This window comes from Columba livia, chromosome 5, assembly GCF_036013475.1.
Source record: "Columba livia isolate bColLiv1 breed racing homer chromosome 5, bColLiv1.pat.W.v2, whole genome shotgun sequence".
Taxonomy (NCBI): Eukaryota; Metazoa; Chordata; class Aves; order Columbiformes; family Columbidae; genus Columba; species Columba livia.
In genome coordinates, this window is record NC_088606.1 from 25,538,058 (window position 1) to 25,554,174 (window position 16,117).

Here is a 16,117-nt window from a genome sequence, read left to right on the forward strand (position 1 = left end):
TTTTTCACAATGGCATTTGAAGATGTAGCAATCTGTGTTCAGAACAGAACTACATATAAAGCAGTTGAAACCACCTTCTTAAAACCATCTGCCAAGCTTTATGCAAGGTATATGAGAAGGTAATGTCTACACCATTTAATTAACATAAAATATACATAGCTGATATTTTCCTGAGCTGAATCTTTTTGAAAAGAAGAACAGCATACTGTTTCTTTGCCTACTTATTACAAAATGTAACAAAAAAATAGCTTAATAAAGTCATCATCTTGTCTTGGAATTTGCACTGTATATCACACTCACTCATCACAAAACATACAGCATAAGGAAATGACTCTACAGGTTGCTCTGAAACAAAGTGCATTAATCATCTTCCCCAGCAAGAAATGGAACATGATTCCATGCTCAATCTCAAAAGCCACACCATGCATAGTTAACTTTATTATCTACAATTCCTCACTTTGTTATAATCGATCTGTTTACCTCTGGAAGACCCTACTCTCAAGAACATTCTCTTACAGAATCTAATGCAACAGCAAAATGAGAAGCGAGTCAGTGAAACTGCCATATTTATAGACAATGAATGACTTGATGCAAACTCTTTTTCACAGAGGCTGTTAAATGGTCACATACAGGCAGTAAGTCATTTGAAAATTTATTACCCTTTTCTTTCCAGGTTCAGAAGCACGTGTATCATAGTCATCTGGAAGCTGTAGATAATCTTCCATCCTGCTGGCAATTGCTTCCCAGTCACGTTTCCTTTTAGCGCCAGTCCGCAAACCATCCAGCTTGTCTGAGAACAAACACAGAGCCTCAGAGTTAAAGGAGAACTTTTCTATTATTCACACAAACAAGATGAGAGCGGAAAAAATTTCAAAAGAATGAGCAGCAGAACTTGTACATCCAGCTTGTCTTGACACGTGGAATGATGAGTTGAAATAAACTAGAGAAGACTCAACACCATTTTCAAGTTTTATTGATTTTCCACATTAACTGTGTGCCAATAACACTCAGTCTTGTTATTTGTATGAGGGAGAAAAGCTTGTTCCTCGGGATGCTCGTACTATATGGAGTCTGTCCTTGTAGGTACAATAGAGCCACCAATAGCTAGGAATCACAGATCCACCTGCTCTGTATTTGAACACAATACTAAAGCTGTAGCATTTTTCTGAAATTTTGGCTTTAACACTGTGTCAAACATGGCATACGTGCAGTAACAGCGAACAAGTGATGATCATATAATTTAATGCAAAGACAAGTTTTTGAGAAACTGTTTCTGCTAAACAAAAAGCTCCTTTGAATCCATGATTCCCCTCTTTTTCTCTCCCCACAAGGAAAACACGCTCAAAAAATCCTCCTGGACTGGAAAAAGAAGATCTCAGAATCTTTTGTTTCACGGTGTAAGAGGTCAGTCACAAATATTTGAGCAGTACGTTTGTCCAACAGTCATCATTTTCTTCTTTTTCTTATTGAACTGATAAGGCATGTGGAAAAATAATTCCATCCCTAGGTTCTAAAATTTGTTCCTCTTTGGACACTTATTTTCAGTGAAAAAACAACATCTTCTTGAAATTATGTGGCAAACTGTTTTTGGAAAGGAGATGCAGTATCCTTTGTAAGATTACGAACAACAAAGCATGAAAATAAAAACCAGCTTTACAAGTCAAAGGAAATCCTAGTACTTTTGTTGATGGATGCTACCATTCTGTAAGCCAACAATTAAGTATATGCAGAAGGAACACCAAGCTTGGCAGTTATATTCTGTACACCATTTCCAGCGATGTAAGTCACATTGTTTCAGAAGTCACTGATGTAATTAAATTCACCCACAAAGGCCTCATAAATAAACCCAATACAAAGCAGAGTATTTTCTGGATAGCAGAAGAGGATGTTCAAAGGTATGTATTTAAATAAGCTCAGTTCAGAGATGAGGTTTTTAACTTAGTATGAGAGAGACAAGAGCAACAACGGAGATAATGTGAGGCAATGGCAATGTAGACATCCTAGTGCAATTCAAACGCTGTAAACTAATTAAATAATTTCTCCCTCATACAACTTGAAAATTGTTAAAGACTCCAGCTTTGCCCCATTTCCCTGGAACAGATACAGAATTTCTTGTAAGAAAACATTTTAATCCCCATCTGCCTTTAAAAAAAGCCAACAGTTAAGAAAAATGTGCAGAATATTTGTATCTGCTACATGATATCTTGTTACACAATTCAGTTAAGGTTCTTCTTTTTCTCTAAGTTAAATCTGCCAAATTTGAAGCTCAATCTCCACAGAAAGATGGCTCTCCTTCTAGGAGACAAAATTGATTCATACAATATTTCTCTGTTACTCCAGCACATAACGTACTTGCACTATTTCTCAGTGTTACTCTCAGATCGACCAGAGCAGATCATTCGTTGCATAAGGGTTTCCAGAAAAAAAATGACATTGAACCGGAGAAGCAAACAAACTGAGGAGCATTTTGGAACATGAAGAACTGAAAATTCAGGAGCTCTCTGTTGGCAAGTACATTTACATAGACATTTTCCTGTTGGAAGGCAACATGCTACAATGTAAGCTCTTCTCATTACCGAGGTGGAAGGAAGAGTTCAGTCTCCCACTCCATGCTGCACACAGGCCAGCTGAAAACAGCGCCAAGAAATGCGTAACTCAAACATCAACACAGGAGTTTGGGAGGTACTCAGAGTATGAGGTTCCCCGTCTGTCCCTTTTTGTTACAGCTACACAGAATTTATTTTAAAAGGTTCTCTCTTTCCATGTTGGAAGTTGGATTGACGTTCCAGAGGGATCTGCTTCCAGGCGTACTATCGTGGTTCAACATACAAGAGCCGTGCAGTAGCCGCACTTCAGAAATGTCAAAAGCCTACCACAAAGCATTATTTCAGAGTATTCTTTTCTGAAAATGAGACATGGTGTCATTTTGTAACAATGGTGCTTGTGAATATTTATGGCAGATGACTATTTAGTGTTAAACTATCAAACATCATTTTATCATTTCAATTTTAAAAACAATGAAGCAACAGCACTTCTGAAAACCCATAGAACTTAAAAACTCACCTTTCAAATTTTAATAATGAAGTATCTGAAAGAAACTGACTTAATTTGCTCCTTCAAAAGCTAAATGAATCAATCAGCTGATTTTTTGCCCTTCTTATACAAAACCCACAAAGTTTTAAGTAAAATGTTACTTGCATTCCAGAGCATATTTTACATCAGTATCAAAGCTTCAATTATGCCAGAGCTCATTTCCCCTTTCCTGAAAGTTTGTAGAACTCACCAGTAAGTCACACTTTGAAACAGAGTATTGCACTAAACACTCAGAATATAGTCAATTTTTAAAAATGTGAGTCAATTTCTGTAAATTTAAATACAAGAACCCATGTGCACTATGCACTGAGACAGACCAGTGATTACACCCTAGAACAAAAATGTGGCCGTGCACTCATAACACATAAGGAAGTGATATACCACACACATAGTGGGAGGAATGCATCACCCCTGCCAAAGTAAATCTGAACTAAAGCAAGAGCTCTTGGGTGATTGTCACAAGTCAGCGTTGTAGCTAAAGAACTCAAATTTTTCAGAACTTTTCCGAGGTTTATTACAACGGCTTTCCTGTAACAACATTTACCCAGAAAGAAAACAAAAAAGGAAAGCAAGACTTACAGTGCTGGTTTTGGATTCTGCATTGATATAACTTCTGCAAACATGTGCCCTCTGGGACTAACACAATGAACCCAATGGGCAGGCAGCTCCCAGGAAATAACTCAGCTTTGGGATAACAAATGCATACCACAGTTCACATGCCTTTCAGGAAATAATTTTAATTGGTTATCTACAATAAAGTCTTATTGTGAATTAAATATACTAATTCTTACTCGCAGACTGCAAGTGCTTATAATGCATAATTGAGCTAAATGTTGTCTGCCCTTGCAGAGACATTTTTCAAAGAAATAGCATTCATTACATAGGAATGCCTGGCTTCTTTTTTTGTTTTCAAGTGTATGTTCTGTCAGAATTTACTTTTAGTCTATACTTCTATATATTTATAAAAAATAAAGTGTAGTTATAAAAGTAAAATTGTGAATACAGATTTAATATAAAGACCTCAGCATCTGTGTCTTGCAGCATGCTAACATCCAGTTTGCTAATGGAGTTTGACTGTTAAAGGATTATTGCAACAGCCTTGCAAATAACTCATTTTAGCGTAAAATTCAGCCTGCTGCTTGCTCCCCATTTTACATTTGAATGGAGAAGGTATAAAAAACCTGTGTTTTACATTACGGAGTTTTCATATGGAGAGAAATGCACCATACTTGTTTCTATTTGTTAGCAGTATTTGATCATGAGCGAGGTAAATTTTGAAAGCTATCTGTAAATTTCTGCTGCAGTCACAGTCTCCACATTGCTAGAAACCACACAGAACACTTAAATATTTTTAGAACACACTTTAGATTCCTGTGATATTTGCAAAATGCACGACATGACTTAAGGTTCACTGTATGCAACACAACGCATCTGTTCCTACTACTTAGTATTTAAAGAAGTCTATGTTATTTGGAATACAACACAACACATCAGAGTGTTCTTCAAGAATTCAGCTTTCCAGTACTATGACTTTGTAAATAATTGGGAAAAAAATAATTATAAACCCAAGAAATAAGATATTAAAACAATCAACTCTTATAACAAAAGTTCAGAACAATCCTGAATTAATTCTGTCTTTAGCTGCCTAAATGTTTGATCTACTGGAATCACTGAGTACAAGGTTCTTCCAGTGGTACCGCAGGTGCCACAACATCAATACATTCCATGAATATTTAAGTGACTTAAAAGAGGGCACAGCAGCGGAAGAGATGGTGCAGCTAAGCAGTCAACAGCAAAAGGTAAAAGGCTGGTCTATGTAAGCCAGGAATTCTAATGCTATTTCTATGGCGCACTTGTGATTTTGGTTATTGGAAAGTAATGATATGCAGGGCTGTTTCACATATGCAGAAGCAAACCTCATAATGTTAAGACATGCTGCATCCAATTCAAATATTTGTTATTTCTCATAGACATGACAGAAAATAGGAGTTTTATGCAGATTGCATTGTTAAGATCTTCACTTAGAACCATTACTGTTCAGTAAAAAAAACCAACCAAACAAACCCAAGAACCTGATCATAATTACTAGAAAGCCCTTTCCATATGTACACCCTTCCAGCATAGCCATGGTGCATGCATTTCAGCCTGAAAGTTGCTTTTGACTTTGACAGAAACCTAATATTAGTGCTTATGTCTAAGAGAACCAGCAGCACCAAACAGAACAAAACGTGCAGCAGAAAGGGTACCCTTGTGCTCTTGGAAGGTCCATTTTGTATCCTATTAAGAAGAATTCTAGTACTCTTCTGGAACTGAAAAGCATAATGACCTTTTATTTTTTAATACCTAAGCTGTTGAAAGATACACTGGAACTTAATCATTTAGAACCAGCTTCAAAGCATGCCAGTATTTTGTCCGCACACATGCCAATTTTGGAGAGTGAGAAACATCTTCAGTACAATTAGCTAGCAGGCACGTTTCCAAGAAAGTATGAAGTTACTGATGACATCTAGGCTTGAAAAAAGGGTGTGCACTATGAACGAGAATGCAGTGCAATGTAAGTTGACTCTTTGCTTTTTATAATACAGAAGAGATGAATAAACAACAGAAATACTGCTTTTTTTAGAATTTTAGGGCAAAATACTTCTTTGACCAGATGGAAGAACAATTAGTGAGTATATAAACCAGTGATGGTTAGAAAGTCACAACTCCCTTGCCTGTGGCAGAAGACAAATTGCTTTCTGTATAGGTGCTTTTGCAGTTTCAGAAATATGTGACAGCAATACATTTCTTTGTCTTTGGTAAGGAGGCACAGTAAAAATGAAAATTCAGGTTTTGCAAACATCATCAGATACCAACTATAAGAAACAGGAAAAAATAAATACCCACCTAGCTTTGCCTCAGAAGTGTCCATCTCCCATTTGCTTTTCGGAATGTAACCCTAAATCATACACAGAGAGAAGCTCGGAGGATTAGAGAGAGACACACATGCATATCACTTTTGAACTGGAAACAGCATTAAAATGCGAGCTTAAGATATTTCTTTTTGTAAGGAACAATTCTTGTTATCAGATGAAGGAAACAAATTACTCGGTATTTCAGAACTTCTGCATCCACTTCCCATTCAGTGATTTTAGTAGCTCTCGCAAATCACTACAAGAGCGCTGCCCTCTGCAAACACAGAACTCCAGAATGAGTCCAGCAGACAGCGATGGCGTTGGGTGCACAGTTACTATATTATCTCATCCCAGGTGGTAAAGTTATTGCAACACAACTTATCAAGCATAAAGAACATTCAAAACTTTACACATACAAATGAAAAAGTTACCATAGTCATGAGCTTTTAAGAATATATTCCCAGATTTACTACACACAAGATTCACGGAATAATCCTTTTGGAGGGACACACTAAATTCTTGTATGACTGGTTAGTCCACAACTAAACAAAATACTTAGTTTAGTTTAAATGAGAGTATCTGCTGAATCACTAAGATTTAAGTATTATTTTCCATTTGAAAATAACCCTCTTAATTCAATGGTTCTTTTAAAACACTTTTCCCCTACAAATAATGCCACCATATGTATTACATGTAATGATCTTTAGCCAGTTTATTCCTTGTATATGAACATAATGACATTAAATTTGAAAAAAAAATGTATTTATTTTAGATATCGTATTGTTATGTTTTTATTTTACACTCATGGACAAATAAATCCTTACTAAGCATCCTCTTATAACTCATTTCAGTTTTTCAGATTTGGTATAAAACTACTTACGTTTCTCTGCAATCATGTAAAAGCTTTATACAGTGAAACGGAACTCCTGTGAGAATTTCATTATTTTAAGAATGATTTTTAATAGAGAGAGAAAAGAACTACTCTAGAAGAATGCAACAAGAAAACAAACACTTCACAGACCACTCTTACTACACTAACTTTCCTGTTCTATTTATAGGTTCCCTCCACTGTGGTAAACATATACATATATTTGTTAATGCTAAGGGTTACTAAATCAGAGTGTACTATTCCAGAGAGCTACACTACTTTTGGTTATGTTCAGTATTGCTCTTCCAAAATCCTCGACAGACCTTTTTTCCATAAAGCATATATCAGTGACTTGAGATGATCAGATCTCTGTATTGTATTGCTTTTTAATCAAGTCTGTAATTAAGACAAACTAAGACAGTTTGTGCTGCAATATTTCCTTGTAACAAATAAACAAACTTCATGTATACTTATATTTATACTTTCAAACCAAGTTGCGCATTAAAATGTCCTCAGAAATTTACACCACAGCTAGAAGCACATATCCAACAAAGTGAGGTGTGATACACTGGTGAGAACACTACGTGAAATGCATCAATAATTCATACCATCAAGCACAAAAAAGTAAGAATCATCTGAATGCTACAAGCAACCCTGTGGGAGTTGATAAATAGCAACAAAAGAGTGACTTTGATGGTGTGAAATGGCCTATTGTGTGCTGAATCTGTACAATATCTCGTTCCTCAGATAGGATAAGAAAAGATTCAGACTTCATCCTTTGGTACAAGACAGCTGGATATTTCAAGGACATCTGCCAGATGGCAGGAGCTTCAGACCTCTCCTTTTCCTCAGGATTAAATGCAGCAAAATGTACTGAAGAACCCTTACCAACTGCTCTCAAGAAGGCAATAGATAACAAACCCAGTGTACTGCTCCACCGTTCTGTCTGACATAACCTCTCTCTGAGATTAGCCATGTGAATGAATAGCAGAGATCACACACAGCAAATAATTCTTTGCTATTTTTCATCTCTTGTGAATCTGAATAGAAAACATCCTTATATGTAAGATTACTTTTAGTTATTAATAATTTGCATTTTTTACCAACAAGCTTTCTCCTTGTCTCATAAAGAAAAGGCCTGTTGTTATACATGCTGTACATTAAGACACGCCCCAGAGCCCATAAACATACACATACGCAGACAGACATTTATGCACAGAGGTCTCAAAAGCTGAAGACAACTTTCATCCCTAGATATAGCTAATTTCCAAGAAATTAGACTAGCAGCCATATTCTTGTAAACATGGATGCATCTTTGAAAAGTCCTAACCATACTTCATGCAGTCTTATACTCTGTGCCTAAGAATAATTTAGTAAAGAGAATAAATGAGTCATGTTGCAAAAAAACCAGATGTTTATTGAAAACCACCACCTAAGCTTTATTTTTTTTTTTTATTCTGTATTTCAGCTGCTTTCTAAACTGCCACTCTTGAGGAACAGTAAATTTCCATCAAGAAAAAGGACTTGGCTTGTCTGAAGATATTTTTGGTTACTTCCTGTTTATTGGAGTTTAACTGCTTGGTTGTGGGAACCAGGGTATGACACATTCAACTCATCAAGCACTAACCAGCTGCAGCTCCAACAGACACCAAGAAGTTACATTAGGAAGCCTTCCATAGCCTTTTAAATACATACCTAAAAATGTCAGCCCTCAGGGCAATTATCTAACCTTCATTTATCCAAGAGACCTAATCCCTCAACTTGGAAATACCTACTGACAAAGTCAGCAAGCCCTGATAAAGTATTCATAACTGTTGTCATAACCGTGTGACAGTCAAGAAGAGTTCTCTAAACACATGAAAGGAAATAAGCTAAATTAATCTTTGCCCATTCTTCCCATCCCTCCATTTGGCGTAATTCTTAGATAATCTGGAAGACATCGCTACAGTGTACTGCAATTTGAAAATGGCTGTAAGAGGCATGTTGCCATGCTCCACTGATAATGTTGTTTGTGGCATGTACTCACAGATTCTTAAAAACCTTCAGTTAGGAATAACGTGATTTAGCATTAAAGTTCTCCTAGAAATGTCTAAGGAGCAAATGACTAGAAATGTGTGTATTAAGATCCAAGTGCTAAGTATGGCAATGGGTTGTTGGCATTTATAAGACTGAGATTCTCCCTCAGACACATTAACAAACATTTTGTTAGAGATGGGTGATGTGTCCCCTACCAGTTCACTTTCTTCCTCCTCTGCTGTATCCTTCTTTACTTCTTCTTTCTGGTCTTCAATATTTGCATCAAAATCCTCCATCTCCACCTGTTCCAAATCACAAGCACAGACTTATAAGGCACTGCTTGACTTCTAAGTATTATCTTTTTAGCAGAGTAAGCAGAAGATTCCAAGTTCAAATAGAAGAGGAAAGAAAACGTTCAATACTGGCTCCATTTTGGCTTCCCTCGGAAGCAGGTTCCCTTCTAGCTACAGAGTGACAAACTGTGTGGGAAAGCAGCAATCGTTCATGCTCTTTCACATGCATTCTTTGTGCTACCAGTAGCTCTAAGATACTTCTTGCTGCAAAATCACATTTCAAAACTTGAAATATCAGAAAAATTTCTTAAACTTGTCATTTAAACACAATTGAAATGGCTCTTTCTGCATAGAACATCTCTATCAAGCCTTTATATTTTGTATATTTAAATATCATGGCAGAAGAATAATAACCACAGAGATTAACACAATACAGAAAACAGGATATGTGGTGACTACCCAGGATAAGGTAATTGAATCAGGTGCCTTGCCCTCTGATGTATCAGCCCAAAAGACAGAATTGATAGCACTCCCTCAAGCCTTGGAACTGAGTGAAGGAAAATGGGTGAACATTTGGATTAACTCGAAGTATGCATTTGGAGTAATCCACGCACATGGAGCTATGTGGAAAGAAAAAGAGCTATTGACAGCTCAAAGGACATCGATCAAGCACAGCAAACAAATTTTAACCTTGCTTGAAGGTGTCTAGAAACCCACAGAAGTCACTATTATGCATTGTAGAGCTCACCAAGTGGGTAAGACCAAATTTGAAATAGGAAATTCAAGAAATAGCTCTGTCAAGAGAAAAAAACAGAATATGGGGCTGAAGACTGTCAGTTAATTGAAATCCTGGGCACAAATTTTGAACATAGAGGATGGGCAATTACTCCCACTGGGCAAGCTGCAGTTCATGAGCCCATCCTATGTCAAATAATAAAATGAGAACATGAGGCCACTCATTGGAGTACAGAAAAACTGTTAAAACCTTTACGAAAGTCCATCATAGGACCTAAAATGGCACAGATTGTACAAACAGCAGCACAAAAGTACAGCAATTGTAAAAGAAATAACCCAAATACCGCTAATAAAGTAGTAATGGGAGTTATAAAATCTGGAAATGTACCTGGAGAGCACCGGCAGACTGATTTAACAGAATTGCCTAGAAAAGACAGGTATTAAATACCTACTGGCACTAGTAGTTGATACGTTTTCTGGATGGCCAGAAGCACTCCGCCGTTACACCAATCAGGCAAAAGAAATAACTGGAATTTCATTAAATCAAATTATTCCTAGGTTTGGGGTACCTCTACGTATGTCCTCAGATCGTGGCTCACATTTTGCTGCAGATGTGGTAAAACAAGTGAGTAGAGCCCTACGGATACAATGGGAATCGCACACTCCATACTGGCCACGGGCAAGTGGCAAGGTAGAATGAATCAACTGTACTATCAAGATACAGTTAAGTAAAACATGTCAAGAAACTTCCCTGACCTGGGTGCAAGCCCTCTCAATAGCCCTACTTAGAATAAGAATCCAACCTAGGGGCAACCTTCAAGTCAGCCTCTAGGAACCACTGTATGGGTGACCTTACCAAATACCACGTCCCCGGAGACGTGCATGTAAAGGGGGGGGCGGTTTGACCTCAATCTCTATCTTATATCTTTGAGTAAAACTCTAGAGGATCTGCAGCAGCTCGTTGTGGGCTCAAGGCCAACTGGACTCGACGTACCAGCTCACAACCTCAAACCAAGATATGGGGTGTATCTCACAGACTGGGGCCCTGAACCTTTGCAGCCTAAGCAAAAAGGACCACATCAAGTGCTCCTGACAACTTTCACAGCATTGAAGCGAAATGGTGTAAAATCTTGGGTTCCTTATTCAAGAGCAAAAAGGGCAGAAGCCCCTTGGGTCTCAGAGAACATATCACCCTTAAGGCTTCGATTGACCAAGAGGGTCTTCCTACCAAAATGGAAGAGAGATATTATCTTATTATTGGCATTATTTTTCTAGAGAGTTGGGGTTTTTGGGCAGGGCCTTGGGATAAGAACACCCATTTAAAGCTGGTTCAAAATATCTCTTACGGAACATATGTAAGTGATTGCTGTATCTGCATGCATATGCCGGAGTGTGTGAGTAAAGAGACAGGGATAGACATAATTGAAATCCCCTTCTCAGATGGAAGAGATTGGATAAAAACCATAACTTACTTGAGAAATAATCCAGAGAAAGATGACATGCCAATCAGTGTGCAAATACCTGTGGAACTACCTTATAACTATTCCTGTGTACAGAGGTGTATGAGCAGAGATACCACAGGCCTAAACTGCTCAGTAGAAGTCACTAATACAACAAATTGTGCAAAAAATTTTACTGTCAGATCCATAAGCTGAAATTTCAGATGGCCAGTCCCTAATAGTGCCTGCTTTTTAACACTTTCAAAACAGTGTTAAGGAGACTTTTTGCCAACTTTTTGGTATCAATGCATGTCATGGCAAACTGCTAATAGAATAAAAAGGAAGCATACTTCTACATCAAGTGTAATCTTCTGCTACATGTTATTTATTTTTTCATTCCCTGCTATAGGCCTGTATTTCTCAAAGCAGGGACCAAAAGGAGTTCAAATTTGTCTATTTACTTATTCATTTTATCAAACTACTTCCTCAAATTACAATCCAATTAATCCAGTAACCTGGAAAAAGTGCTGAGCAAACATTGTCTTTAATTGATACTCAACAGTGGCTAAAGAGCAAAGTAGCTTCAACTCTTCCTCAAAAATGCATAAGTGTGGGCTCCAAAACGGTGAAAAAAAGTAACATGTACCTTTGTGTTTGGGTAATTGATAAGAATAACAGAATACACTTGTCTGACAGAATTTATAGCTTTCTACAGTGCCAAGTATAACTGCCATGTTGTGGTCATACCTTTCTCTGCTTCGTATTTTCGGTATAGACACATCTACATAATTTGTAATTTTAACAAGCACAGATTCTCACCTCTTCAATAGCAGCATCCTGCAAGAGAGAACGAATGTCAAGGCGCATCATGTGACGTGGTGCTGCCTCCCAGTGATCAGACATCTAACAAAAAACAAACAAAAATGAAGCACCTCTAAAAATATAACAGATTCACTGGAAAATTGTTTTCTGATCACCAACAAGAAATATGTGTACTTAAGTAATATAAATCAATCCCATGAAATAACTACCAGCTCTTCTTAGAGGAACAGGGTAAGCATTATGTATAAAAGAAGCCAATAGTTTTTCAACAACGGCAAGCCTGAAAGCACAACAAAACCTATCATTAATCCTCTGACTCCAGATGTATACAGTTACCCTGCTGATGTCCTTTAGCTTGCGTCCATGAATATTCCTCTTGGAACATGTCTGGTTATCTGCACTCATTTCAGCTAAGTACACCTAGAAAGAGAAAGACAATATAAATATTGTAAATCAATTTTTAGAACTCTTTTTCTACCTGGTGATACACTCTGCAGCTGTACATTCTAAGAAAGGTAAGTTTGTAACTGTAGACAACAGCATTTTTCCCAAATGTGGGAAGGACTTTGCATTCAAAAGTTTAGAAATACCAGCATACAAGTACTGAGAAGTTCAAATACTTTCTAGGTGCCATTACCTCAAATCCCTTGGTTTTTGCAGCACTCCAAAACTGTTCAAAATGTCGCACTCTGTCATTGATAGCATCAAGGATAATGAAGGGGAAGAAGCCATCATCCAAGGTCTTTTTGAAAGTTTTAAACATGCTGGTACGATAGGTCTCCTCCATTTCAGCTTCATATTCATACTCCATCACCTTTATCAAAGACAAAAGCATTTAAGGAGGAGACCTATTAAGTTACTAATGTTCAACTGCTGAACGTCATGACCACAAAGTACACTGGCATGAGAAAAACATCTTCCAGGCCATCTTTTAAGAATTTGCCCATCCTGCCCTTATGTTACATTGACTTATTTTGAAAAAAAGCCCACAGACCTCTGTACTCTTCTAAAGCCATAGACTGAAATTCCAACTGCCACTGTGTTGTTCTAGAATGTCTTGTTTCTTTGTTAGGATAAGCAGAGTTAAAAGTACCTTCTTTTTCACTTTTTTCCCTGTATCTGGGTCTCTCTCTTCTTTTTCCACTTCAGTAATGAAATAGTCATCCAGGCTGAGCACCCTTGGTGCAGGTCCTCCACACTCTACTTCTTTATCCTGGGAAGAAAGCAAAAATAAAACATATACTCCTGCTATAAAAATTCCATTCTGCTACAGAGAGTCTTCAAAACACTTTTGGCAAAGCGCAGATCCCTACTTCGTATTCAAAATGAGAAGAGAACAGTATCCCTCATGCTTGCTGACAGTGGAGGGGATTCACATGCTGTATGAAGACATGGAATGTGAAATAACAACAGGCTGAAATTCCAGACAAACAGAAGCAAACAGCAGAGAAAGTGCATGGAAAAGACAAGCAGCACTACACAGTGAGTGGCTGTTTACATACCCTGATGAGTTTTGCTACATGTGTCTTTCCACTGCCAGGCAACCCTCTCATTATGATTACGATCTGAAACAAAGACCATGTAAGATGGTAGGATACTGTACCACATTTAACACAATCTCTTTTGCAAAAATTTTCTTCCATAAAATTATCTGCTCTGGGCTCACATTTTTGCATGTCATCAAGCAAAGCCAGTACCATGCCTTGCTCTCTATTTTACCAGTCAGGTTGTAAGGAATGGCAGTAGTTTTACAGAATAAGAGTATATGATGTTAATAATCTCAGCAGCTTATACTGTGTAAGATGTTATAGATCTGGTTCAGATAAAACTAACTAAATGAAACACTTTAAAGCCTGAATCTTCTTCTTTCTTCATTTATATGGTACATTGCCAAATCTACAAGTCAAGCCAAGTCGTTCCTCTAATACGTCAAAAACCCAAGTGAAGATATCAGAAGAGTCTAAAATATATTATCATTACCCACTAATAGGATTTTGATCTTAGCATTCCCAGGAAGTTTACATCTCCCATGGACTCCTAATAGCTATGCTACAACACTGTAGGCATTTGCAAAGGAACAAAGAGAATTTCCAGAGCTTCCTCAAATGTAGGCTTGTTCCCAACATACTACACTCACGAGCATTTTATCTGCATACAGACCTTGCAGAAACCCAGTTGCTGCTTTCAGATTGCATACTCACCCTCTCTGGCCTGCTATCCCGTCCTGGTGGCTTCAAAATATCATCTACATTTTTAGATTCTGGCTTCCTTTCCACTCGTGGAGCAGGTGGTGGCTGACGGGGAATTGATGGAGCAGAAATAGGAATCCTTTCCTCGGGGTAATTTCTACGATCACCTTCAAATTCCAGTGTTTGGACAGAAGAATTTTCTTAGTTCAGTAAAATAAAAAAATTAAGATGTTCATACCCAGCTGAGCTGATTTAAACATACCTTCATTATTTTAGGATAAATTCACAGATTTGTCCTCCCCAAATAATTACAATTTATAATCTTGAACCTATTGCAATCAAAGACATTTTTTATCAGAGCATATAACTGTTGTGTTCCTGATATCATCACCACTGAGAAACAAAACTACACGACACCACCCGAATAAAACTTCCTGAATTACATTTTCTGAACAAGGAAATACTGCAAATCAATTAATCATCTCCCAATTAATCTTCCCCTCTGTGAGTCCATGTTTTTCATAATATTCTAGCATGGCTTCAAGGTTGAGAAACTCTACCTCCAAACATGGAAGGCCCATGATCATATGCTGGACGGTCCGTCTTTCGTTCATATGGTGGTCTCTCAAAACCACCCCGCCTAGAGAGATGGTCTTTCTTGTCACGATAAGATGGAGTCCTTGAAGGTGTAGTAGGTAAAACCCTGTTAAAAGAGTATTTTGTGTATCTCTACTATGGATTCCAGAGAGAAATAAACATGTACCTCAAAGGGAAAATGGACAGCCTGATACACAACACAGCCAGAATTGTATTGATTTCAATAACGTTTCGCAAGAATGTACCTGTCATCTCGGGGATGCCGCTCTTTCTCATATCTCTCTCTTTCATAGTCCACAGAACCACGGTCTCTGTGCAATTCTCGCTCTCTCTTGAAATCCCGATGATCTGTGTTAGAATTACCTGGACGTTCAAAATAAGGCTCACGATCTCTTTCTCTGTTGTAACGACTGGGGTGCTCTAAAAGGAGAAACCCATGGAAATCCAAACTACTAAAACATACTTTGAATTCTTTATTTTTGAAGGAAAAGCAACAAACAAGAGTGCAAGAAAAGTATACACAAATATATAATGTGAGGGCTAGAATGGACTTAATCAGCCAGTGAATCTCTTTCCCAAACTGTAACAGACAACCATACCACGAAATCCTACTTTAAGCAACAAAACTGAATTTTTAAAGTGGTTAGGTCACTGACTGCATTACTCCTCTTGACAATATAAACTGTTATTCTTATGGGCCTCTGAAGAAAATAAAGCGTCTCTTTAAAATATACTTTTAGTATCTCACAACTTTTCTTAAGAGCTAACTAACTGTTTGAGAACTAGCCAAGCACTCCCTACCTTTTTGAAATGTTTGCCTCTCCGGTAGAGGTTCTGGACGCAGGGTTACCCTCTCCCCATATGGAATCTGTTCCACTTTACTGGTGGTTATATCTGGTTAAAAATAATTTAAAAAATAATTAAGGTCTTAAAATACCCCTCTTTCATTTCCTTTCCTCTCCCGTGAAAAGTAATCTGCCAACAGCATTAAAAGTGACTGGACTAACTTACCAATTTTTCTTTTAATGGATAACGCAAAAAGAGCTATACATAAATACACAACACCATGGTTTTCAAAGTCTGAAGTGGGGTGTGTGTGTGGGTGTGTGTGCAAGCATGTGTACCACTTTATCTTAACAATGGGACTTCTGCCTTTTCTGGTGACTTCAGG

General features: G+C 37.6%; 1 protein-coding gene across 12 annotated transcripts in view; it reads right to left on the reverse strand.

The window, feature by feature from the left end:
- YLPM1 (YLP motif containing 1) overlaps positions 1 to 16,117 on the reverse strand; it is a 51,667-nt gene that overhangs the window by 13,526 nt on the left and 22,024 nt on the right. For 3 of the 12 annotated variants that reach the window (XM_065063926.1, XM_021287440.2, XM_065063934.1), the window contains 12 exons: positions 15,748 to 15,840; positions 15,192 to 15,366; positions 14,910 to 15,052; positions 14,362 to 14,549; positions 13,663 to 13,725; positions 13,254 to 13,373; positions 12,798 to 12,974; positions 12,497 to 12,580; positions 12,158 to 12,241; positions 9,087 to 9,173; positions 5,980 to 6,031; positions 660 to 790 (listed from right to left, as the gene is read on the reverse strand). In XM_065063926.1, coding sequence (XP_064919998.1) covers positions 660 to 790; positions 5,980 to 6,031; positions 9,087 to 9,173; positions 12,158 to 12,241; positions 12,497 to 12,580; positions 12,798 to 12,974; positions 13,254 to 13,373; positions 13,663 to 13,725; positions 14,362 to 14,549; positions 14,910 to 15,052; positions 15,192 to 15,366; positions 15,748 to 15,840 — 1,397 coding nt within the window. The other 9 variants (XM_065063927.1, XM_065063929.1, XR_010472880.1 and 6 more) reach the window with 7 other exon arrangements.